The sequence below is a fragment of the Prionailurus viverrinus genome, chromosome B2, assembly GCF_022837055.1.
Source record: "Prionailurus viverrinus isolate Anna chromosome B2, UM_Priviv_1.0, whole genome shotgun sequence".
NCBI classification, from domain to species: Eukaryota; Metazoa; Chordata; class Mammalia; order Carnivora; family Felidae; genus Prionailurus; species Prionailurus viverrinus.
In genome coordinates, this window is record NC_062565.1 from 74,606,767 (window position 1) to 74,633,113 (window position 26,347).

The following is a 26,347-nucleotide window of genomic DNA, read 5'->3' on the forward strand; positions in this document are numbered from 1 at the left end:
ACTTGTTGAAGAAAGACAATTAACGACCCAACAGCTGCTAATGGGAACCTTTAGCTGGAAAATTTGTTAGGAAGAGCATTTACCAGCTCTCCGAGGAATTCATACTGATAAACACCTTACTTATGCTCATATTTTTGTTCTAAAATGCACAATTCATCCTTTCTAAATCAGTTTCCTTAAATTACTAAGAGAGCTCATTAAGATAAGAAAGATTTATCACCAGTTTAAAAAAAAAAAAACATTTTGTGAGCTCATGAAAGCCTATAACAGGAATCATTTTCCTGAAATGTTTTTAAAACGTCCCAAGTATTTGGCTGGTAGCTTCTGGTATTGTACTACAGGGGAATGGCAAAGATACAGTTTTGAATATTGAAGCCAGATATTAGGTACTTCTCTGTTAGACATATCACTAAATTACTTTTTAAAAGATATTGTGCTTAGAATACTGTGACATACCTCCACACCACTATCCAGAGGCAATAAATACAAGGTCTTGCTTTAGATACATGTGACTTGTGGGGGTGGCAGGGCGGGGGGGGGGGGAGGGGGGGGAGACAGAGGAGGGATAGAGAGAGAAAGAGAGGAAGAGAAATTCTTAAATTATCATTTTGGCAGTGGGCCTTGACTTTGAGGTGACCAGACTTTATTATAACTATAGTGCATAATTGTTCTTGTTTGCTCCAAAGTGTGGGGTGAAATCGACAGGGAAGCTTCTCTGAAGGAAAGTGATCTTGAGCAAATTTCAGTCAGTGTTGATCTCATTCCCTGAAAGGAGAGAAAGACTAATTAATAACATGGTCTTTTAAATAGAAACTCTGACAACTGTTCAATTTCATTATTCTAACAACCTCTTTCTCCACCTCCAAAGAACAATGAACAACTCTTATTAATTTTCATAAATACTGTACTATGCAATCAGGAAATAATTAATTTGGAGCTCTTCATCAGTAATGGGGATGAAGTTCCTTAATGAACAGCCTCCCTTGAACTCAATGATGAGACCACTATTCCTGAAATATTTATTGGTATAAAACTACATCAGAGACAGAAAAAAGAAGCAATTTTTTAAAAACCAGGTCAAATCTTGAATAAGGTACGCCTGGTTGCTTGTCCTTTTTGGCACTGAAGGAATAAAATTCTAAAGAGTACTAGAACTTTAAAAAATACACCTAAATATTATTTTTGTTAAAAATCGTCGTTGCATTTTTATGCATCTTCTCTGTTATAGCATATTAAATTACACAAAGTTATCCATGTATAAAAAAAGACTTCCCTCAAGAAAACCCGCATCTAAGTCCTATTTTCTCAACAGCAGCTCTATCAACATTTTGGGCTGTATAATTTTTTGTTGTGAAGGCTGTCCTATGCTTTGTGGAATGTTTAATGGCATCCCTGGCTCTCTACTCAACCTAAAAGCACCACCTCTTGCCCCAGTTATAACAGCCAAAAAAGTTTCAGACATTCAGGACGTACAGACAAATGTCTCCTGGAAATAAAATCACCTCTCGTTGAGAACTAATTGGATCTAAAACTCAAAAACCTTTAAGTACATAGTTTTCATAAGAAGGATACAATGATAGATTGAATAATAGCTAAGCATCAAGAGAGGTATCTAAATAGCTAGACAACTGGATGATCTAGTGGTTATGAGTCAGTTGGTTTAGGTTTATATCCTGGCTCTACCTTTTACTAACATGGGCAAGCTACCTGTCTCTTCTAAGTCTCAGTCTCTCCTCTACAAAATAGGGATAATAATAGAATTTACACATAGGGTTGTCTTGAAGATTGGACAAAATAAAGCACAGAAAGATCTGGAATGATGTGGATCAACTACCATTACCACAGGTGGCCTTCAAACTTTTGTTGGATAGACTAGACCTATAAACATGTACCTACCATTCATATAGATAGACATTAACAAGTGCAAAATTTTTTAACGTTTTATTATTGAGAGACAGAGAGAGACAGAGCATGATCATGGGAGGGGCAGAGAGAGGGGGAGACACAGAATCTGAAGCAGTCTCCAGGCCCTGAGCTGCCAGCACAGAGCCCAACGCAGGGTTTAACTCACAAATCTCGAGATCATGACCTGAGCCAAAGTCAGATGTCCAACCTACTGAGCTAGCCAGGTGCCCCAATTTGACTGAGTATTTTAGTGCTAATGGAAATGTAGGCTTTGATTATGCATTGGTAGAATGCTGTTTACATTGTAAATAATATGTTTTATAACAAATACAACATGCTTAATCTCATGAATTTTTCCTTTAGAGGAAAAGGACATACACTGACCCAGGAACAATTCATCCAGAATGATCAAAATGGAGACATATCCTAGAAAAGTCATTGAATTTCCAAAATAAGTACAAAATTTTGGAAACAGACAGGCAAAAATATCAAGCAATAGATATGATGGGAGAAAAAAAATAAGACTGATCTAGATTTATCCATAGAATCCAATGCCAAAACCCAGCAAATCAATACCTATAACATTACCAAGAAAGAATTGTGAGCTGTGGAATTTATATGCAGTCAATCTATCTTTCATATTCTATAAAATCTTCAGTCAAACCACTTAAAATATGTAAAAATTCAGGTAATATTGCCATGATTCTTCCTTAAGAAAACCATTAGATGACAAGTTTCATCCAACCAAAATACAGCTTGGGAAAGTAAGCAAGAGAATGATGATGAACAATTAATATATTTCATTATAAATCAAAGAAAGAATATTTTAACATGATACAACTATTTAAAATTGTGACAGGATTGTGAAAACAGCCGGTAAGTTTTTTGATGGCCTCATCTTTAATACCTGGAAATCAAAGGATCTCAAAGGTAACAGAGTCAAATAATACAAACTTAAACATACTTAGCTACTCAAAGGGAGACACTAAAAAAGCTAGCAGTATTGATTGAAATAAGTTAATAAAGTAAAAGAAGATAAGGGGAAGGAAGAGGGAACACACAAATTTCAGTATTGTATATAGTAGAAAACTAATAAGTACAGTCTAAAAACATGGAGGAACTAAAGATACTATATAAAACTATAATTAAAAGGTAACTAGAACAAATATGCAAACTTCTTAATATCAAAAAAAACTACACAGAGGCAAATTGAATGAAAACAGGCTACAAAGTAAAAGTCTCTTCAAAGTAGAAAAGATAGCATGAACTAAATTGACAGAACCCAGACCAAATATACAGGTCATATCGATAAAACTAAATGGCCTGCACTAATTGATGAAAGACAAAACCTGAGTCACAAATCAAAACCCAATTCTATATAGATGAAAACTTAAAGTGATTCAGAAAGTAAAAATAAAGAGATAGCATTAAAAAAAATTTAATGTTTTTATTTCATTTTTGAGAGAGAAAGAAACAGAGCATGAGCAGGGGAGGGACAGAAAGAGAGGGAGACACAGAATCCAAAGCAGGCTCCAGGCTCTAAGCTGTCAGCACAGAGCCTGACGTGGGGCTTGAACTCACATATGGATATCATGACCTGAGCCAAAGTGGGATGCTTAACCGACTGAGCCACCCAGGCGCCCCAAGATAGACAGCATTTAACAAGCAAAAGCAAATAAAAAGAGAGCAGTGCTTAGAATTTTAACTGTCAGAATGGAATCCAGAGCAAAAAGCATTAAACAAGACAAAGAAATCTACTTGTAATGACACTATGTAAAATCTACAATGGAAATACAACTGCTACAAATATTTCTGCACCAAATAGCAGCATCATAGAGAAGAAATTATAGGAGATTCAAAGAAAAATACCAAGAAACACATTAGTAGTGAGAGATTTGAAGTCCTCTCTCTTTGTTGACAAGTTGTGTAGAGGAAAAATAAGTAGAGTTATAGAAGAATAAAATAAAGATTAACAACAGAGATCTAACTGATAAATATAAAGTTCTGCACCCTGGAAAACTGAGTCTATATCTTCATTTTACATAAACATAAACATTCACAAAAATTTAACAACATATTAAACCCCAAAGATAACATTGTAAGTTGGGAAATGTAGAAATCACAATTCCATCTAGAAATAGTAAAACTCTCCCTTAAACCATTCTTGAGTAAAATAGCAACTAAAGGGGATCCTGGGTGGCTCAGTCAGTTGATTGTCCAACTCTTGATTTTGACTCAGGTCATGATCCCAGGGCCGTGGGATCAAGCCCCACATCGGGCTCTGTGTGGAGACTGCTTAAGATTCTCTCTCTCCCCCTCTGCCTCCCTCCTGTCCGTGCTCTCTCTCTCTCTCTCTCTCTCTCTCTCTCTCTTAAAAAAAAAAAAGAAAGAAAGAAAAAGTAACTAAAAAGCACAATTACAAATTTCTGGAAAACAATGTTTTAGGATGCTGCAACATATCAGAATGAGCAGTGCTGACAGAAAAACTGATAGCCTTAAATGCCTATTTGAATAATAATAAAGGCAAAAGGCACAAGCATCCAACATTAAAAGTTATATAGAGATCAGCAAAATTGACAGAAGAAAAACATATAAAAGGAATTAATGAAGACTATATAATAGTAATTAATAAGTTAGAAACATACAGTAGAACTTATAAATAGATACAAAAACTCTTTTTATGAAGGAAGAGGAAGGGTGAATAATTAAGTAACATCAAGAAAAAAAACAAAGAAGAAAAATTGTATAAACAAAAAAGATGATAAAATGGAAATGCAAACAGAAGAATTTAAAGAATCACAAGATTCATTTTCTTTTTTTTATTTTCTTTTTTTATTTGTTTGAATTTACATCCAAATTAGTTAGCATATTGTGCAATAATGATTTCAGTAGAATCCAGTGGTTCATCCCCTACATATAACACCCAGGGCTCATCCCTACAAGTGTCTCCTTAATGCCCTTTGCCCATTTAATCCATTTCCCCTCCAGCAACCCTCAGTTTGTTCTCTATACTTACTAGAATCTTAAGGTTTGTCCCCCTCCCTCTTATTATATTATTTTTGCTTCCTTTCCTTTATGTTCATCTGTTTTGTATCTTAAACTCCACCAATGAATGAAGTTCTATGACATTTGTCTTTCTCTGACTGACTGATTTCACTTAGCATAATATACTCTAGTTCCATCCATGTTGTTGCAAATGGCAAGATTCCATTCTTTTTTATTGCTGAGTAATACTCCATTGTGTGTTTGTGTGTGTGTGTGTGTGTGTGTGTACCACATCTTTATCCGTTCACCTGTCAATGGACATTTGGGCTTTTTCCATACTTTGGCTAACTTTGGCTATTGTCAATAGTGCTGCTATAAACACTGGGGGCATGTGCTCCTTCAAAACAGCATAACTGCATCCTTTGGATAAATACCTAGTAGTGCAATTGCTGGGTCATAGGGTAGTTCTATTTTTAATTTTTTGAGGAACCTCCATACTGTTTTCCAGAGTGACTGCACCAGTTTGCATTCCTACCAGCAGTCCAAAGGGTTCCTCTTTCTCTGCATCCTTGCCAACATCTGTCCTTGCCTGAGTTAATTTTAGACATTCTGAATGGGGTGAGGTGGTAACAAGATTCATTTTCATAGAATGTGGTGAATTCTATGGAAATCAATTTAAAAGCCTGTATGAAATAGATAACTTTCTAGAAAAGGCCGTTTACCAAAACTGACAAAGGAAATGGAAAATCTAAAGTAAACTAATTTCAATTAAAAAAGAGAGAAATTGGGGCACGTGGGTGGCTCAGTCAGTTGAGCGTCCAACTGCAGCTCAGGTCATGATTGCCTGGTTTGCAGGTTCAAGCCCCATGTGGGCTCTCGGCTGACCACTCAGAGCCTGGAACCTGCTTTAGATTCTGTCTCCCTCTCTCTCTGCCCTTCCCCCTGCTCATGCTCTGTCTTGCTCGCTCTTAAAAATAAATAACATAAAAAATAAAATAAAGGGGCGCCTGGGTGGCGCAGTCGGTTAAGCATCCGACTTCAGCCAGGTCACGATCTCGCGGTCCGTGAGTTCGAGCCCCGCGTCAGGCTCTGGGCTGATGGCTCAGAGCCTGGAGCCTGTTTCCAATTCTGTGTCTCCCTCTCTCTCTGCCCCTCCCCCATTCATGCTCTGTCTCTCTCTGTCCCCAAAAATGAATAAAAAAAAACGTTGAAAAAAATTTAAAAAAAATAAAAAATAAAAAATAAAATAAAATAAAATAAAAATTAAGAAATAAAATAAAATATGCAAAACACAAATTTCCACATGGCAAAGGCAAAATACAAGGGGGAAAAAGGTAAAAAAGAAAAACACACAACATATTTACACACATATCCCAATCGCTAATATTGCTAAATTAAAAGGAGCCTCTACAACTTGACATGTGAAAGACCAACAACTGAAATTTAAAAGGCTATCAACAGTTCGCAGAGGAGAGAGTCAAAATGGCTCCTGGACATATGAAAAGAAGTTACTAAACCTCAATGCTAGGGCTCCTGGGTGGCTTAGTCGGTTAAGTGTCCAACTTCAGCTCAGGTCATGATCTCACAGTTGGTGAGTTGGAGCCACGCATCGGGCTCTCAGCTTAGAGCTGAAGCCTGCTTTAGATTCTGTGTCTCCCTCCCTCTCTGCCCCTCCCCCACCCACGCTCTGTCTCTGTCTCTGTCTCTCTCTCTAAAATAAACATTAAAAAAAATTCATTAAAAAAATGCTAAATAAAACAATGAGATGATATTTTTCACTTGTACTGGCAAAGATCAAAAAGTGAGATAGCTCACTGGGTTGGGAGGGGGAGGGAAAAGGCATTCTCATGCATTGCTGCTGGGAGGCCACATTCATTCAACCACCATGGAGGACTATTTAACAATAGCATAATTACAACAGTCCTTATCCTCCAACTCAGCAACTTCATTTCCAGAAATATATCCTACAGATAGATATATTACTGGCATCTCTGATGTGGTACTTATACAAAGGTACTTATAGTCACACAAAACTTAGCAAACATTTGCAAACAACCAAAATGGACATTAACAGGGAAATCATTAAACAAATTTTGATAGATGCATACAATAAAATCAGAAAGAACAATAATGTACTAAGATGGAATGAGCTCCAAGATATAATGGTAAGAAAGGAAAGGAAGGTAAGAAGGGAGGGAGGGAGGGAGGGAGGAAGGAAGAAAGAAAAAAGTGGCATAGAACAGTGGTATAAATTCAGGGTTCAATATTTGGGAATGGACGCACATATTTGTTTATATACACAGGCACACAAACTGTCTCTGGTGGATACATAAGAAACTGATTAGTTTCTCAGCTGGGGACAATGGTGGAAAAGAGATTTGCCTTTCCCTATACAACCAAAAAATGCCTTTTGAACTTTTTATAAATCTATTTTTGAGTCTATAGGTTGGATTTGTTCTGTAGATTGCTAGTTTGAAATATCTTCATAATCGTTAAGCTGAAAGTGATCATTTTTTTGTCATAAAATTACTTTGTCTAAATTTATCTAAATGCATTATAATAGTGGGATCAAGCAATTGGACTTTATCCCAATATGACAATTATTACAATATAAGTACCATAACTCCTATGCCCCAAATTCCAAGTTTACTATAAAAATAAAGTATTTCACTATGTCTGAGATCGGATTACTCTATAGTAAAGGTTGATTCATTTAGACTGAAAAAAAATTAATCTGTCTTGTTAGAAATTCAAGGAAGAAAAAAAGGAAAAAGAATAGGAGTCTGTTTTGCTCTGTTCATTTCTCAAGAGAAACATAAGCTACATTTGCTCATTTTTGGGGATAAGTTTAAAAACATAAAGGCTAATAAACAGAAAGTAATCATATAAAAAGAGAAATAAACTCACCATATCTAACAGTACAATCTCAGAAGAAAATTTTTCTTTTTTTATCAGAAGGGTTAAGAAACAAAATCACCCTGAGTTAACTCCAAAGTACTCTATAGATTCAAATCTCTTTTGTCAGTCCCTGAATGGTCTGAATTTCTCAGATTTGAAGTCTTTTTGAACTTTTTGTAATGTTTATATTGTCAGCCCATAATTTCTTGCACACATCTGACTCCCAATTAAATCTGTAATGGATTCTGACCAAACTGATACTTCCTATTTTGAGTAATATTTAGTGCCGGGTCTAAAGAACCTACTGCAAATGATATCTACACATTGATCGCATTTTCAAGTTTTTCTTCCCAAAAGACTACTACAGCCTCTCACCATATAAACTGAAATTACCCACAGTCTTTATTGGACTGTTTATCCATGCACTCAGGGCTATTATTTCATATAAAAGGTTTTTGGTGAAACAAGAAGCATGTTCTCTTGAACCTTGCCCTTTAATTAGTGTAAGCTCCTTGGGGACTGATGCTCTGGCTTCATAGCAGGTAATAGAATGGGTCTAGAAAACAGTGCTAAAATTAAACATTCCTTCCAAATGTTTCAGGCAATCCTAAACCGTGAAATGCCTGCCAGCCCCCTGAGAAGATCAATAGAGCAACCACTGGACATATAAAGCAGAACCGCCCACTGCAAAGTCCACTTAATGAAAATCCACAATGGGCGATAGGTCTGCAATATAAGCACATTCTTACAGAATAGATTCCCTTTGTCTGTGCTTCTTCTGACTCCAGTGGATGGTCCAATGAGCAATTAGGCCTGCAAAAACTAACACCTACCAGACCCAAACTGATTAGATGGCCTCACATAAATAAGATTAGATTATTTTTAACTTCTTACCTTTAGGAATCACTAGAGTACTGATATTAAACACAAGTATTCTGGGGTCATCTTGAGCAATAAGGCTTTTTCATTAAGAAATTCAACTCCAATCAGCAAACATTTAGATTGGCTACTGTAGAAAAAGCACTTTGTCTTTTATCAACCAGCAAATCGATCCATGTCTTTTGGTTTGCTTCATTAAATTTAACGCACATGTATCGTACATTATTTTTAAGAGGGAAGACATGCTCAAGTGTCACCGGCTCTTCCTAATAAATCCATCAATACAGTGGGGTATGCTGTATCTACTTTGCAATTCTATACTACATTAGAATCTCTCTTTCAACAGCAAGTTATTTATCTTCCTAACAATCTATCAAAATAAATATCTCCTAAGGTACAGTATTATTAAATATTTTTCACAGCTGAAATTCCCCAACCCCCTTAGGCAGAATTAATAGCTTTTGTTCATACATATATCATGATGCTTCTCACATTTTTAACGGGTGCTGTTGTTGATGGATCTTTTATTACTACCAGATTGGGACCCCCCCCCTGCAGGTGGACAACAGGTCTTATTCATCTCTGAATAAGTCCCAATAACTTGCACACAGCCTCCCACAGTATGATGAATAAACAATGAAATCTTAGAGCCAGAGTTTTTCAGTCCTGCTGGCTAATCCCCATAGCAATGCCGGGATGGGGGTGGCAGGGCAGAGAGGGTGCAGGGTGTTGAAGCACTCTAAGACTATTTCCCCTGAGTTCTTCTCAACTCCATAGCCCTCATTCTCCTTCTCTCTTCAATTCCGTTGCTATTATGACTACTAGATTCACAATATAAGTCTCTTCTGAATGTGTCAGTTGCTGCACAGAATGGCAATTTAGACCCATAACAGTTCAATGTAGGAACAGACAGCCTATGGCACTGAAATGACAACACAGCGCCAAAAGTCCCTGGTGGTGACACATTGTCACACTGCCCACTGCATAGCCCTCTTTCATGTCTCTCCCTCAAAGTCTCTCTCTCTCTCACTCTGTTTCTTCTCTGCTGCTCTCTTCTCTTCCCCGCTCCATTATTCCCATTTCCCTGCTTGTGCCCAGGATAGCCTATGGGCTAAAAATATCGCTGGGTACAGATGGAAAATGGCCAGCAGAGTGTTACCATTCATCTTTCATGTGCCCAGGACAAAACTCATTAGTTGATTCTTAAGACTCTTCCCTGCAATCTCAAAATTCTGATACAGGGCTTGAGACAGCCATCAGCAATTAATATGAGTCTGTTAATGTCTAGGGAATTTTCACCTTTATGACAGTAGAAAGTATTAATTTATATAAACCTTAGTACTGACCTGACAAAAAAATATATATTCCTTTTCTTTAACCCCCACACCCAACCCCATATTGATTGGCTGGTAGTGGTTCTTCCAGAGCACTGGGTTTAAAATGATCAAGAAGTGGGCCCAAGAAGAAAAGGTATTATAAAGCATTAGCCACATCTTGCTAAGTGATCAAGAATCAAGAGCAATGACATACATACTAGTTATTTGCCCCATTTGCCTAACTCTCTCATCTGGTAAATTACTATTCCAATATTCTTGATGTAATCACCAGGGCTTGCAAAGTTTGTTTGATTCATTCAACAATTAACTGAACTTGAGTGGGACGTAATTAGAATTGAGTATGAGCCGGCACTATGCTAGACACTGGACACATAAAGATAACTAAACACAGTCCTTAATCTCAGGCAACAGAGTCTAGCTTCTCACAATTACAGTACTGGGTTTGGTTTCAGCAAAACCAGCCAGTAGACAGGGTTGTCCATGTTCTTGCAGTTTAGGAAATGGCTTGCATCAAACCAGCCTTTTAATTGAACAAAGAAATCCTAACCTTGGATTCCCAAAAACCTAAACCACCAGAGGGGAGAGAAGTTGGAAATAGGTGAAATTGGTAAAGGGGATTAAGAGGTACAAACTTCCAGTTATTGAATAAATAAATCTTGAGGATGAAAGTGCAGCTTAGGGAATATAGTCAATAATACTTTAATAACTTTGTATGGTAGCATGGTAATTACAGTTACAGTGAGCATCTAGTAATGTGTATACTTGTCAAATCACTATGTTGTACACCCAGAACTATTATAATATTGTATGTCCACTAATCTTCAATTAAAAATAAAATAAACAAACTGTAACCGAAAGAAAAACCCCATTTACAATAAACTTCCACAATGTAAAGCAGGTGGAAAGAAGTTCAGTATATAGACCTACATAAAAAATAAAATACCAAAAAGAAGATGAAATTTTTTAAAAGCCCAAGCCAGTCAAAAGTATTCCAATGGGTCTCCCCAGATTTTCTAGTTACATTTGAAAGGGGCTGTGGGTACTTGTGTGGCTCAGTTGGTTGAGCGTCCAACTTCAGCTCGGGTCATGATCTCACAGCTTATGGGTTTGAGCCCCGCATCGGGCTCTGTGCTGACAGCATGGAGCCTGGAGACTGCTTTGGATTCTGTGTCTTCCTCTCTCTCTACCCCTCTTTCACTCATGGTCTGTCTGTCTCTCTCTCTCAAAAATAAATAAACATTAAAATTTTTTTTTCATGTTTATTTATTTTTGAGACAGAGACAGACCATGAGCAGGGGAGGGGCAGAAACAGAGAGGAGACACAGAACTGAAACAGGCTCCAGGCTCCGAGCTGTCAGCACAGAGCCCGATGCAGGGCTCAAAGCCACTAACTGTGAGAACACGACCTGAGCTGAAGTCAGATGCTTAACCGACTGAGCCACCCAGGCGCCCCAACATTAAAAAAAATTTTTAAAGAAAGGGGCTTAGGGTCCATGATGAACGTTCAAAAACAAAATATTGAGTGTTGCCACTGCAAAGAATTTGAGAATCTGTAGATTCTCACTTACACAGTACATGATACTGGTAACAACAGCTGAAATGAGGACAAACCTAGAGAAATAACAGACTGAAGCAATATGGTTCTGTATGGACATGAGTATAGGCCATGCAAGCAACTGACCGATTTTCCATAATAATCAGTTCAGGGTGAGGTATGACAAACGTAGAAACTGTAACACTGACCCATCCATGCTGGGAGTCCCAACTAGTTGTCTGTGCTACAAAGGGCTGTTTCCTTGCAAGAGAAGGACAGGACAGCAGCAGGGCAAAGAGGACAGGACAGAATGGAATATGGACAGTCTGGGCCCTCTGAATTGAATACATACAGACCCTGCCCTCAGGGTCTCCTCTCCTCTCTAGCAAGCCTTACGGTACCTTCGAATTCAGAATCCTTCCCAGCATTAGGATGCTGCAGTTTTCTAGATCTCAAAACCTTGTTTGTGATAAGACAGCCTTAGACATCTATTATATCAGCAATTTTGGGGTTTTCTTTCTTTACTTGCTTGGGTTAGATTTGTACATAGGCTTAAGAAAAGTCTCCTAACTTTTTTTTAACCGGATATATGCAATATGTGAAATACATAATTTTTACCTAGATACATTCCAACAAGAATTGGGAGATGGTGTGTTTTCCCCCACATCAACGAAAAGACATCCAAGAATTAGTTTACTTGTAGCTGTGGGTCTGTACTCAAAGGCGAGACAGGCATCCTCCCTCCCCTTCTCCTTTGTTAAAATGAACCAGATCCACCTGACAAAGCTATTTCTCAAGGTGCAGTCCTAGACCACCCACCACAAAATCTACCTAGGAAATGCAGATTTCTGGGCTCCACATGGGAACTGTTAAGGGCGCAAAAATCTGCATTTTAACAAATTCACCAGATGATTCATAAAAGGACTGAAGTATAAGGATCCCTACGATTTTGGGGGTAACTGCTCAGCGGAAAAGGACCTTTCCCCTCTAGTCCTTCAAGGCACTTAAAATACATCAGCAAACATAGTCACATCGGTGCAGTAGCATTAGGATAATTCAAAGTTCAGATCACTGGAAAGTTCCCCAAAGTTGGCACGAGGCCACCACCTTCAGGCGGATGGGCTTAGAATTATCCTGTTCCTTCAGTGCGCAAGGCGAAGGAAGGAAGGCCGCGATGTCTGTGATGCAGAGACGCTAGGGCTATTTACAGACTTGGGGACAGATCTTCAGCCCTCAGAGGGCCCCTGGCAGCCGGATCCCCACCCTTCGTGGGATGGGCCGAAGCTGATGTGGCTCCTCGGAGGCGTCTCTGACCCCCCGCCTTGCTATTTATTGACGGATATTCCTGGCTGCGGAAGGGCAGCTCCCACAAGTGAGTCACGGAGGGATTTTTGCCTGCATCTCTGGCCGGTGCTGCTCCCAGCCGAGCACCCATAAATCTTCCTGCCCCCATTGATCAATAGCAGACACAACAAAACACAAGTTTAAAGTTCAACGTGGCCGCTGAGGGAAAGCACACTGTTCGCTGATTCCCCGGTTCTTTTCAAGAAGGAAGAGCTGAGATAAATATCGAAAATCATTCCCCTGCTATTTTCAAATATCTAACCTTTCACTCTGTTTACCTTCAATAATTGCCTGAGTTGTGACTACTTTTAAAACCAGGTCCAAGTTAAATACTAAATTACCTACTTGACTTTATTCAGTATAGATTTCCTTCTCCACCTCAAAAGAGCAGTATTTTGATTCAGACACACTTATGTCACATCATACGTATTGGCATGCACAGACACCCCCCTGCTAATGCTAACCTAGAACAGAAATATTTGAATTTGTTCATTTCCAAAATATTTGTAAGCCTCTTGGTACTTGTATCAAGTGTCTAGTGAATATCCTTCTACCCACCGAAATCAGTACATGATTTTGTACAGGATCACACATACATGAAAGATCAATAGCCAATGAAATCATTTAAAAGTTAGAGACAAAGTGACTAGAATTTAGTCTACCACCGTCATCTTGCAATTAAAGAAACTGGATCCTGTAGGGCAAACTCAAAATTTCCTTCCAGCACTGAAACTGTGACTTCATAATATGGCAGAGGCAGTTAGTGTCCTCCCTTACCCTTTCATCAGTCAAGGTTCCCACACCTGCCCACCGCTTCCCACAGCAAGCACCTGTGCCTCTCCACCTGCCAGAGGGAGAGCTCAGCCTATGCACCAGGTGGAGGAAGGTGCTGGGAGATAACGCCTCCAGACCAGCTCTGTCAATAACACGAAGAGGTTAGATTATCAGCCAGCTTTGTGTCCCCAAGTGGGACAGCTCTAAGGTGTGCAGTACACCATATCCCAAATGTGGGAACCTGCCTGCCAACGCACCCTGTGTTGGCTTCCCTGTCCTGCTTGGCACTCCAGTCTTGTCTCAGGATGTGCTTCTGGGGCTTACACCCAAGTCCTACAACTATGGCAGTTTCGTTTTGATCGTAAAAGGGCAAATATATTGGATTATGTCATGGGAACCTAGAGGAGGAAGTAAACAGTTCTGTCTCAAACAGCGTGAGAGGTGTTCATCTGGTTGTTACAAGGGCCAAGTGTTCAGAATCTTTGTCTCAATTTACACTAGGGAGTTAATAAGAATTGAATAAGAATACATATCAATCAGGTTCAAAACTGATCTAACAAGCGATTTTGAGGTAAAACTAAAAAAGTAACCATATTTCCTCAAAAAACTAAAAGTAGCATTTGGGATATTTGCTGTATGAGAGCAAAGCATAAGAATTCTGTAGGTCTCTTATTCGGTCTAAATAAACCTGGTCTAAATAAGCTCTTATTCAGTCTAATAAGCTACACTGGTTCACCGTATTTCGGCTTTACTTTAACCAAGACCCTTTTACACCTACATTTCATTAAATTTATATTGATGTCACCCTAGAAATACTTGCTGTAAAACTTTGCTTTTTACTTTTTGTTCTTACTGAACTGCTATCTGATAACACTTTAGTTTCTATAACAATGCACAGTTTTTATTAAATAGGTTTTGCTGAGAATTTACAGGTTTTCAAAACAAAGGCTTTTCTTTCTCCCTTTGTTATATTGATGGATATGTAAAGACATGAAACGATGACTTAAAATTTGAGCCTTCACTCCACTGAGTCTGAGGTCACTAAAAAGATGAATTTAGGATGAAAAATGTGGTAATATGGTGTACTGGTACAGCTTTCTGCCAAGGAAAGATAGTACATATCTTAAAAATAGTTATTCCTGCAGCCACACTGACAGAAAAAAAAAAATCACTGTTTTCCAGGACAAACCAAGACAATAAGATTGCATGTGAGCAAGTGAATCACCTGAGATCACTCAGTAAGCCAAAGGTATGAGCGGGAATGGGCTGCAGGACCCTAATTCTAGATCATGCTGTCCAAATAATCTCACTGCCAGGCTGAGGTAGATTTACCCTAAATCCCATGAAGCCTTAATACATATGCATACAATATTTCCAGAGCCCTGGGTGGCCCTCTCATATGATCTCACATGGCCTTATGGTTTTGTGAAATTTGCAAAAGTGCAATTATTTTAACTGTAATTAATTAAAATCTATCCCCGAAAGAGGACCTCTCCAAATGTTATAAGCTTCAGATTCTACAAAATCTGAAGCCTTTCTTTTGCAGGGTCTGCATGAACATTCCCTGTGTTTCTCAACCAAACGCTTACCCTTACAACTCAAAAACCCACCAAGTGTTCTCTTCCCAGGGAGACTTTGTATTCAACATTAGCTCGGGCCTCACAGCACCTCTCTAAGTAACAACTTCATTAATCCATGGACTTCCAGAAAATATTTCACAAGGGCTCTGAACCTTTATGAGAAACCTAGGAAGCTTTAGTGCATCAGTGAGCAGTTAACATCTGCAGGTTCCTACTGAGATCTAAGGTGACAATTAGTGGTAACAAGGATTCTTTTTTTTTTTTTTCTAACCAGGATCCTTTGCAGTGGGCTTTCATAGAAAACAAGCATATGCTGATGTTTTGAATTAAAAATATAGACATAAAGAATGTCCACACAGCATTCTCTTTCTTTGGCCCAAATAATTCCTACTACCTTTTGCCTCCAAAAGTGATTATGGGACTCATGGCAACACTGAATCCCTAAAGAAAATATTTCTTTATAAGAAACCATAACTTCTTGAATGCCATTATATTCTGGACTCCTAATCATGTTACTCTTTTTATTTGGGGTTTTTGTGAGCTCCTGAAGCTCATTCTTCATTCTTTACCACCAAACCCCAGCCAAAATACTAGCTGAAAAGAGATGAACCTTAACATAATGACAGGACACCCTAGTGTTACCATCCTTCTAGGCTGTAGAGTAGACCTAGAGAGGAGCTGGCAATTCTCCCTTCTCTCCCACTCTTATTATTGTAACTGATGTTACTAAGTGTGCCTGAACTGGTTTCATTAACAATAATAATAGGTAACATTATTGAGGTCAGACTATATGCCAGACACTCCACTGAGCACTTTACATGCATTATCTCATTTAAGCAACCCAATCACTATAAAAGGTAGATATTCTTTAATGTCCACATTTTACAGATAAGGAAACTGAAACACAGCAAGGTTAAGTAATTCTCTGCTCAGAGTTCACAAGGCTAAAATCAAGGTGTTGGCCAGGCTGAGGTCTCCTCTTGAGGGTCTGGGAAAGAAATCCACTTCTAGAATCATTCTTGTAGTTGGCAGAATTCAACTCCTTGCCACTATAGGTCCAAGGTCCCTGTTCCTTGCTGGCTGTTAGCTTTGGGCCTCTCTTAAATCCTAGAGGCTAAGAACATTCCTTGCCACATGGCCTTCTTCGTCTTCAAGTTGGCAATGGTGTGTTTAATACCCCTTATACTTCAGATCTCTGACATCACCATCTCTGAGCCCAAGACCCAGATTTAAAGGGTGTGTGTGAATAGATCAGGCCCACCTAGATGGTCTCCCTTATCTTAACATCAGCTGATTTGGGGACCTGAGTTATATCTGTAAAAGCAACATCTAAACAAGTGCTTTCACACACATCTAAACAAGTGCTTTACAGAATAACTGCAAAAGGGTATTTTAAACAATAAGGGCTAGAAGTTTTCAGAACCATCTTAAAATTCTACCTACCACAGGCATACAGCTCAGGTTAGGCCAGTCAGAGTTCTCTAAACAAGGAAGCATCTCTTTTCTCTGGGCTCACTAGCTGTATATACAACCTATGCCTAGAGGTGCGAAATGGAGAGAATGTGCCTGCAAATGAAGCCAAAGTAGAGGAAAGAAAAAGCTGAAAGGGAGAGGTCGCTGATAACATTATTTGAATATCTGGAAACAGATATCTGCTAACTTGTATTACTATCTGTTACTTGCAACCAAAGACTTCTGACCAACACAACTAAGTCTTTCTTACTCCAAAGCCCAAGCTCTTAACTATGAAATTTTATATTTTTTATGTTAATAGAGGCACAATATAAAAAGATGTAAACTGTGACATCAATAACAAAGTGTGTCTCGGGGGAGAAGTAAAAGGGTAGAGTTTTTGTATGTGGTTGAGATTAGGTTTTCATTAGTTTAAAACAGACTGTTAAAACTATAAGATGTTTTATGGAAGCCTCATGGTAATCACAAAGAAAATACCTATAGAAGCCACACAAAAGATAAAGGAATCAAATAACATCACTACAAAAATTAACAAAACACAAAGGAAGACAGCAAGAGAGGAAAAGAGAAACAAAAGAACTGTAAGACAGAAAGAAAGTGGCAATTTTAATTCCTTCCCTATCAATATTTACTTTAAACATAAACTGATTAAACTCCCCACGGAAAAGATATAGAATAGCTGAATGGATAAAATATAAGACCCAACTATATGCTAAATAAAAGAGTCACTTTAGGGGTACCTGGTTGGCTCAGTCCATTAAGCTTCCTACTCTTGATTTTGGCTCAGGTCATGATCTCATGGTTTGTGGGATCAAGCCCCCCACCAGGCTCTGCACTGAAAGTGTGGTGCCTGCTTGGGATTCTCTCATACTCTCTCTCTCTGCTCACCTCCATCCCACGGAGTATGCATTCTCTCTCTCTCTCTCTTTTTTGAGAGAGAGAGAGAGAGACTCACTTTAGATTTAAAGACACATAGACTGTAGATAAAGGGATAGAAAAAGCTCTTCCATACAAATGGTAAACAAAAGAGAGCAGACATCGCTATATTTATAACAGACAAAATATACTTTAAGTCAAAAATGATCACAAGAGATAAAGAAGGACATTATATAATGACAAAAGGATCAATTTACCAGGAAGATATAATAATTACATATGTACCCAACATCAGAGCATTCAAATATATAAAGCAAACAATAATAGAACTGAAGAGAGAAACAGTGATACCGTAATAGTAGGAGACTATAATACCCCACCTTCAGCAGTGTATAAAACATTCAGAAAGAAAATCAGTAGGGAAATAGTCTTGAGCAACACTATACACCAAATGGACCTAATAGACATATACAGACTATTCTACCCAATGGCAGAAGAATACACATTTTTCTCAAGCACACACAGAACACTCTTCAGGATAGATCCCAGATTAGGCTACAGGACAAGACTAAACAAATTTAAGGTTGAAATCATACCACATATCTTTTCTGGCCATGACGGTATGAAGCTAAAGTCAGGAGGATAATCGGCAAATTCAGAAATATTGGAAATTACACATATCCTGGAAAAAGAGGGATGGATACAAGAAGAAATCAAAGGGAAAATCAGAAAGTATCTTGAGACAAATAAAAATGAAAACCCCATACACAGAAGGTATTCCAACTTTCTACCCAGTTTCAACTAAGCCTCCTTCCCACTGCTTCATAATAACCAACAAACCTCATTCTTCTGATGCCCCCTTCCACAAGCAACCCTCAGGTCTTGTTCAAGGCAAAGTGCCATGTTTATTGTCGTATTTATGTATTTCTTACCCATTCAACATGTATAGAATTGTGCTACCATCTTTGTTGAATGTCTATCCTTTTAAAAAAATGTCACTGATGGGAGGGGAAAAAAAATGAAAACCCAGAATATCAAAATTTATGGGATATAGCAAAAGCAGTACCAAAAGGAAAGTTTACAGCAATAAATGTTCATACTTAAAAAAGAGAAAAATTTCAAATAAACAACCTAACTTTATACCTCAAGGAGCTAGAAAAAGGAAAACAAACTAATTCCAAAGTTAGCAGGAGGAAGTAAATAATACAGATTAGAGTAGACATTAAATAGAGACTAGAAAAATAATAGAAAAAAATCAGTAAAATTAAGAGCTGGTATCTTCAAAAGGTGAACAAGATTAACAAACCTTTAGCTAAACTAAAGAAAAAAAAGACTCAAATAAATAAAATCAGAAACGAATAAGGAGTCATTATTACTAATGTCAGAGACATACAAAGGATAAAAAAAAAAAAACTGGTAAGAATAATTACATGCCAACAAAATGGGTAATCTAGAAGAAGGGGATAAATTTCTAGAAACATCTGACTTGCCAAGACTGAATCATGAAGAAATAGAAAATCTGAACAGTCAATCACTAGTAAACAGATGGAATCAATAATCAAATATTTCCAACAAGAAAAGCCCAAGACGACATAGCTACACAGGTAAATCTACCAAACATTTAAAGAATAATTAACACCAACCATTTTCAAACCCTTCCAAAATATTAAAGAATAAGGAATATTCTAAACTCTCTTTACAAGGCCAGCATTATCCAGATACCAAAGCCATACCAGGATGTCGCAGGCAAAGAAAATTACAGTGCAATATCCCTGATGAACATATATGCAAAAATCCCCAATAAAATGCTAGTAAAACAAATTCAACAACATATTAAATGGGCCATACACAACAATCAAGTGAGATTTATGCTTGGGGTGCAAGGATAGTTCAAATATGCAGAGAAATAAATGTGATATACCACAATAACAAAATGAAGGATAAAAAGTATATTATTATCTCAAAAGGTACAGAAAGAGCATCCAACTAAATTCAATATCTATTCATGACCAAAACTCAACAAATTAAGTATAGAGGGAATGTACTTCAACATAATAAAGACCATATATGACGAAGCTCACAGCCAACATTGTATTTACCAGTAAAAATCTGAAAACTATTCATCTAAGATCAGGAACAATATAAGGATGCCCTCTCTTTCCAATTATAGTATTGGAAGTCCTAGCCAGAGAAATTATTTAAGAAAAACAGGTAAAAGTTATCCAAAATGGAAAGGAAAAAGTAAAATTATCTTTGTTTGTAGATGATATGATCTTATATGCAGAAGACCTGAAAGTTTCCAACACACACACACAAATTCTTAGAACTAAGAGACAAATTCAGTAAAGTTGCAGGTTACAAATCAACATACAAAAATCAGTTGTGTTTCTATATACTAACAACAAACTACCTGAAAAGGAAATTGTAAAGCAATCCCATTTACAATCACATCAAAAAGACTAAAATACTTAGAAATGAACTTAACCAAGATTATGAAAGACTTGTACACTAAAACCAACAAAACACTGATGAAAGAAATTAAAGAAGACACAAATATATGAAAATATATCTGTGTTCATATAAGACTTACTATTGTAAAATTTCCATATTACCCAAAGAAATCTACATTTTCACTGCTATCTGCATCAAAATCCCAAAGATATTTTTTAAGTTTTTATTTAAGTTCCAGTTAGTTAACCTACAGTGTAATATTAGTTTCAGTTGTACAATATAGTGATTCAACACTTACATACAACACCTGGGCTCATCACAAGGGCACTTCTTATTCCCTACCACCTATTTAACCCATCCCCTTACCCATATCCATTCTGGTAACCATCAGTTTGTTCTCTATAGTTAAGAGTCTCTTTCTTGGTTTGCCTCTCTCTCTCTCTCTCTCTCTCTCTCTCTTTGCCTTTGCTCATTTTTTTTCTTAAATGCCACATGAGTGAAATCATATGGTATTTGTCTTTCTCCTGCTGACCAAAGGTGCTTCTCAAGGAAAAAAAAATAGGAAATTTATTCCAAACCATAAAAGTCATATAAAATAGCCAAAGTCATCGTGAGAAAGAGAAATAAAACAAGGGCATCACACAGGTATCAGATATCCTGATTTTAAAATATATTATAAATCTACAGTACTTAAAACAGTATAGTATAAAGGCAGACATATAGACCAGAAGAACAGAATAGAAAATTCAGAAATAAACCCACGCATAAATGGTCTACTGATTTCTGATAAGACTACCAAGAATACACAATGGAGAAAGGATAGTCTCCCTTCCTTGGTGTTGGGAAAAGTAGACACACACATGCAAAAGAATGAAATGAGATTCTTAACTTACACCATACATACATAAAGACCAACTCAAAAAGGATTAAAGACAAACATAACACCTGAAACCGTAAAACTTCTAGAACACGCAGGAGAAAAACTTCTTGACATTGGTCTTTGCAATGACATTTTGGTTATGACACCAAATTCACAGGCAACAAAGACAAAAATAGACAAAAAATCACAGACAACAAAGACAAAAAGTGGCACTACATCAAACTGAAAATCTTCTGCACAGAAAAGGAAACAGCAGAGTGAAAAAGTCAATCCACAGAATGGGGAAAAATTTTGCAAACCATATATCTGATAATGTGTTAATATCAAAATATATAACATATATTGAGTTATATATATATATATATATATGTATATAATATATATTTAGTTGTAGGCACAACTCAATACCAAAATCACAAATAACCTGCTTTTAAAATGGCCAGTAGGTCTGAACAGACATTTCTCCAAAGAAGACATACAAATGGCCAACAGGTAAGTTAAAAGATGCCCAACATACTAATCATTAGGAAACATAAATCAAAACCACAATGAACTATCCCTCATACCTGTTAGGGTCAAAGAGACAGGAGATAATAATTATTGGTAATGATATGGAGAAATTAGAACCCTTGTGTATTATTGGTGGGAATGTAAAATGGTGCAGCTTCTATGGAAAATAGTATGGAGGTTCCTCTAAAATTTAATAATAGAACTATTATATGATCCAGCAATACACTTTTGGGTATAACCCAATAGATTTGAAATCAAGATCTCAAAGAGATATCTGCACTCACGTGTTTATTTCAGCATTATTCACAATACCCAAGATAAGGAAACAACTCAAATATCCATTAATAGATGAGTGGATTAAGAAAAAAATGTGCCTAAATACAATGAGATATTATTCAACCTTTAAGAAGAAGGAAATCCTGCCATATGCGACAACATGGCTGAAACCAGAGGACACTGTTAAAATTAAATACAAAATGGAGAGGGGACTTGAAAATTCCCTGAGCAGAAAAAACATTTAAGCTATATAAATGAAATTTAATTTAGCTTATTCTACAAAACAAGCTGAAATTTACCATGGGTTGATTCTTAAAAATGCCTCTAATAAAAGAAACAAGTCATTTTCCTAAAAATTGTGTAAGATAATCACTTGTAACCCATTCCCTGCCTTCTAGAAACCCTCAATGCAATAACAAATCATTGTAAAGGTTAAACAACTTCCTCATTTTCACTTTATAAACTGTCATGTAATGTCATGCCCCTGAGCTTCACATCAGTCTTTGAATTTAAAGGCTTCCAGTTCTTTCAAGAACTGTTCTTATATCTACAATAAACTCTTACTAAGTACCACTTATTGATTCAGTGGTTTTAATATTGCTATTTCTGGATTGTTGACAACATTATGCTAAATGAAATAAGCCAATCACAGAAGGACAAATACTGCATGATTCCACTTATATGAGATATCTAAAATAGCTAAAATAATAGCAGAGAATAGATTGGTTGCCAGAGGCTGGGAGCTGGGGGATATGAGGAGTGTCGTTTAATGGCATAAAGTTTCAGTTATGCAAGATCAATAAGTTCTAGAAATCTCCCGTAAAACAATGCCAATAGTTAACAATATTATACTGTATACCTAAAAAGGTGTCAAGGTCACTCCCATGTTTTTGTCACACAGACACACACAAAAAAGTGTTCCTACCACAGAAAAAAGGGGGGACACAAGGGAATTTTTGGAGGTGATGGATATGCCTATTACCTTGACTGTGTAATGGTTTCATGGGTGTATGTAGTATGTCCAAACTCCAAATTGTAATTATTAAACATGTATGGTTTTTAAATATCAATTATACTTCAATAAAGGTGTTTTTTAAAAAAATTGCTTATGGAGTATTTTCCCCACCGACTTCCATAATAAATCCTGAGGTGCATCTATGAATATAAATGCAGTAGAAAAGGGTGACACTGACAGAGCTTAAAGAATGTTTATTCTTCTTAAGCAGTGTCCTATCTTCAGAGATTCTGATTTCATTGCTCTGCAGTGTAGTCCAAGCATCAGGATTTTTAGAAACTCCCAGGTGATTGCAAAGTGCAGCCATGGTTGAAATCATCCGATGCACAATAGTGCTTTTTGAACATAAATAAACATATACATCCCCTGGGAATCTTGTTAAAATGCAGATTCTGATTCAGGAGGTCCAAGGTGGAGCCCAGGAGTATACATTTCTAAAATGCTTCAAGGGGTGATGGAGATGCTGGTCTGTGCCTCACTCTTGGACCAAGAAGTCTGTCGTATGTAGCAATGTTTAAGGGTGGCATTAATTGAATCAGAAAAACAAAAAGGGCAATTTGGATACAAAAAACATGGCACCTATACAAAACATAAAGAGTGCTTCTTCAGCTTTGGCTACTGTGGGGTCACCTTGCAGGGAAATCCTTGAGTGGGACTCCATCTTCCTTGTTCTGTTTCCATAAACTCATCAAGTAACCAGAATATCATTGATCTATTGTAGTGATCTAAACCAATCATTGTTGAGATGGGGAGAGAACAGTTTCCCTTTATGAGTAGAGACAATCTGGAGTGGGAAGGATGCATTCATCTTCTTTCTGTATTGCCCCAGTCTGTGACAAGCTGTAAACAACAGGGGAACTCATTTGGCACATTTTCCCCGCAGCCATTTGTCAGGTGTCATAATTCTATGGAAAAAAAGCCCTTGGGAAATTATAATAAATGTATTCCTTACTATTGAATTTCTATTTATGCTGATATTTCTTAAGAGTCTCAGATTTTATCTGTATGGCAACATTATTTTAATAGTAATATCATTAAACTTTATGGAGAATTCTTCTTTGATACACAAACACAGAGTATTTTTGGTAAAATAAAACAAGTACAATATTTCAGGATTTCCATCTCCCATAAATATTTGTACCTAGAAATAACCAGAAAAGACATATTTTTCACAGTTACAACACTATTAAAGTTTTTACTTCTATTTGTTCACATCATAGAAATATGAGTGCTGGTTTTCATTTCCATATTAGTAAATAGAAGATGCATAAATGAAAGGACTTAAATGTGACCTCAGGGTTTTTTCTTTTTCCTAGACCATGGTTCCCAAACTTTTTTGTTCCAGGATTCCTTTCATCCTTAAAAGTTATTGAGTACACAAATTGCTTTTGTTTGTGTCCATCCTATTCATATTTACTCATTTAGAAACTAAAACTGAGAAAATTTTTATACGTTTAACTCATTTTAAAATAATAATAATAGCATATATATTACATTTCACTATAAATAATGTATCTTTAGGAAAAGTAAGTAAATTTTCCAAAATAAAAAATATGTAGTAAAAAAGAATAGCATTTCTTTTTTACATTTTAAAAAATCTCTTTGAGTCTGTCTTCCTCGAAGACAGAGAGATTCCCATATCTGCATCAGCATTCAATTTATTTTGATATAAAGAAAATATAGCATCTCAAGATCTATAATCTGTAAAGGAAAGGGTATTTTAATGTTCAGATAATTGTGGATATCCTTCTTTGATACTACACCAACACTCAACAAGTGGTCATTTCTGAAAGGTTAATTACAATATGGAATCAGAAGCCATATCAATAAACTTTTATTCTGTGTTACATTAAAATCTACTTGTCTCGCTTGCTCTTTCAATGGATCTTTTACCCATGCATAATCTTATGACATTTGGAGCATGTTGATTCACTGCATTATGGAAATCTTCCAAATGTTGACATATCATAAATCAAAAATACATCCATTAATATCACCGCCAATTTGATCAGCAAGGTTTTCACATACTGCAAAGCAATCAAGCTCATAGCTGATTCAAAATTCAATTTTCTCTTGAAAACTCAAATTTTATCATTAAAAACAAATGCTGTCAGTTGTTTTCCTTGTAGTGACAGAAATAAATCATACATTTTTTAAAAAGATGTCAGCTACTTTCTGCCCATGGATACCACCGAGTAAGCATCATGAAAGTCTCCCTCCCACCGCCGTCATGTCTAAGTCAGAGTCTCCCAAAGAGCCTGAACAGCTGCGGAAGCTTTTCATCCGAGGTTTGAGCTTTGAAACAACCAATGAGAGTCTGAGGAACCGTTTAGAGCAACAGGGAATGCTTATGGACTGTGTGGTAATGAGAGATCCAAACACCAAGCGCTCCAGAGGCTTTGGGTTTGTCACCTATGCCACTGTGGAAGAGGTGGATGCAGCCGTGAATGCAAGGCCACACAAGGTGGATGGAAGAGTTGTAGAACCAAAGAGGACTGTCTCAAGAGAAGATTCTCAAAGACCTGGTGCCCACTTAACTGTGAAAAAGATTTTTGTCAGTGGCATTAAAGAAGACACTGAAGAACATCATCTAAGAGATTATTTTGAACAGTATGGGAAAATTGAAGTGATTGAAACCATGACAGACCGAGGCAATGGCAAAAAGAGAGGCTTTGCCTTTGTAACATTTGATGACCATGACTCTGTAGACAAGATTGTCATTCAAAAATACCATACTGTGAATGGCCACAACTGTGAAGTAAGGGAAGCTTTATCTAAGCAAGAGATGGCTAGTGCCTCTTCCAGCCAAAGAGGTCAAAGTGGTCCTTGGAACTTCGGTGATGGTCCCGGAGGTGGTTTTGGTGGGAATGACAACTTTGGCCATGAAGGAAGAAACTTCAGTGGACGAGGTGGCCTTGGTGGCAGTCAAGGTGGTGATGGGTATGGTGGCAGTGGGGATGGTTATAAAGGATTTGGTAATGATGGAGGCAATTTTGGAGGTGGTGGAAGCTATAATGATTTTGGCAATTACAACAATCAGTCTTCAAATTTTGGACCCATGAAAGGAGGAAATTTTGGAGGCAGAAGCTCTGGCCCCTATGGTGGTGGAGGTCAATATTTTGCCAAACCACGAAACCAAGGTGGCTATGGCAGTTCCAGCAGCAGCAGTAGCTTTGGCAGTGGCAGAAGATTTTTAATTACTGCCAGGAAACAAAGATTAGCAGGAAAGAAGAGCCAGAGAAGTGACAGGGAAGCTACAGGTTACAACAGATCTGTGAACTCAGCCAAGCACAGTGGTGGCAGGGCCTAGCTGCTACAAAGAAGACATGTTTTAGACAATACTCATGTGTATGGGCAAAAAACTCGAGGACTGTATTTGTGACTAATTGTATAACAGGTTATTTTAGTTTTTGTTCTGTGGAAAGTGCAAAGCACTCCAACAAAGGGTTTTAATTTAGATTTTTTTTTTTGCACCCATGCTGTTGATTGCTAAATGTAATAGTCTGATCATGACACTGAATAAATGTGTCTTTTTTTAAATGTGCTGTGTAAAGTTAGTCTCCTCTGAAGCCATCTTGGTAAACTACCCCAACAGTGTGAAGTTAGATCCTTCAGGGTGATGCCAGGTTC

The 26,347-nt window shown here is 37.3% G+C and overlaps 2 protein-coding genes across 7 annotated transcripts in view; one reads left to right on the forward strand and one right to left on the reverse strand.

The window, feature by feature from the left end:
• Window positions 1-568: 568 nt before the first annotated feature.
• Window positions 569-26,347, reverse strand: part of UBE3D (ubiquitin protein ligase E3D) — a 240,776-nt gene continuing 214,997 nt past the window's right edge. For 5 of the 6 annotated variants that reach the window (XM_047858816.1, XM_047858818.1, XM_047858819.1 and 2 more), the window contains one exon: window positions 569-765. In XM_047858816.1, coding sequence (XP_047714772.1) covers window positions 604-765 — 162 coding nt within the window. In that variant the 3' untranslated portion in view covers window positions 569-603. Of the gene's footprint in view, window positions 766-18,202; window positions 18,268-26,347 lie in introns of those variants that run through there. The other variant, XM_047858822.1, reaches the window with a different exon arrangement.
• Window positions 24,936-26,027, forward strand: LOC125165553 (heterogeneous nuclear ribonucleoprotein A1-like). The gene has a single exon (XM_047858601.1). The coding sequence runs from the start codon at window positions 24,948-24,950 to the stop codon at window positions 26,025-26,027; it is 1,080 nt and encodes a 359-aa protein (XP_047714557.1). The 5' UTR covers window positions 24,936-24,947.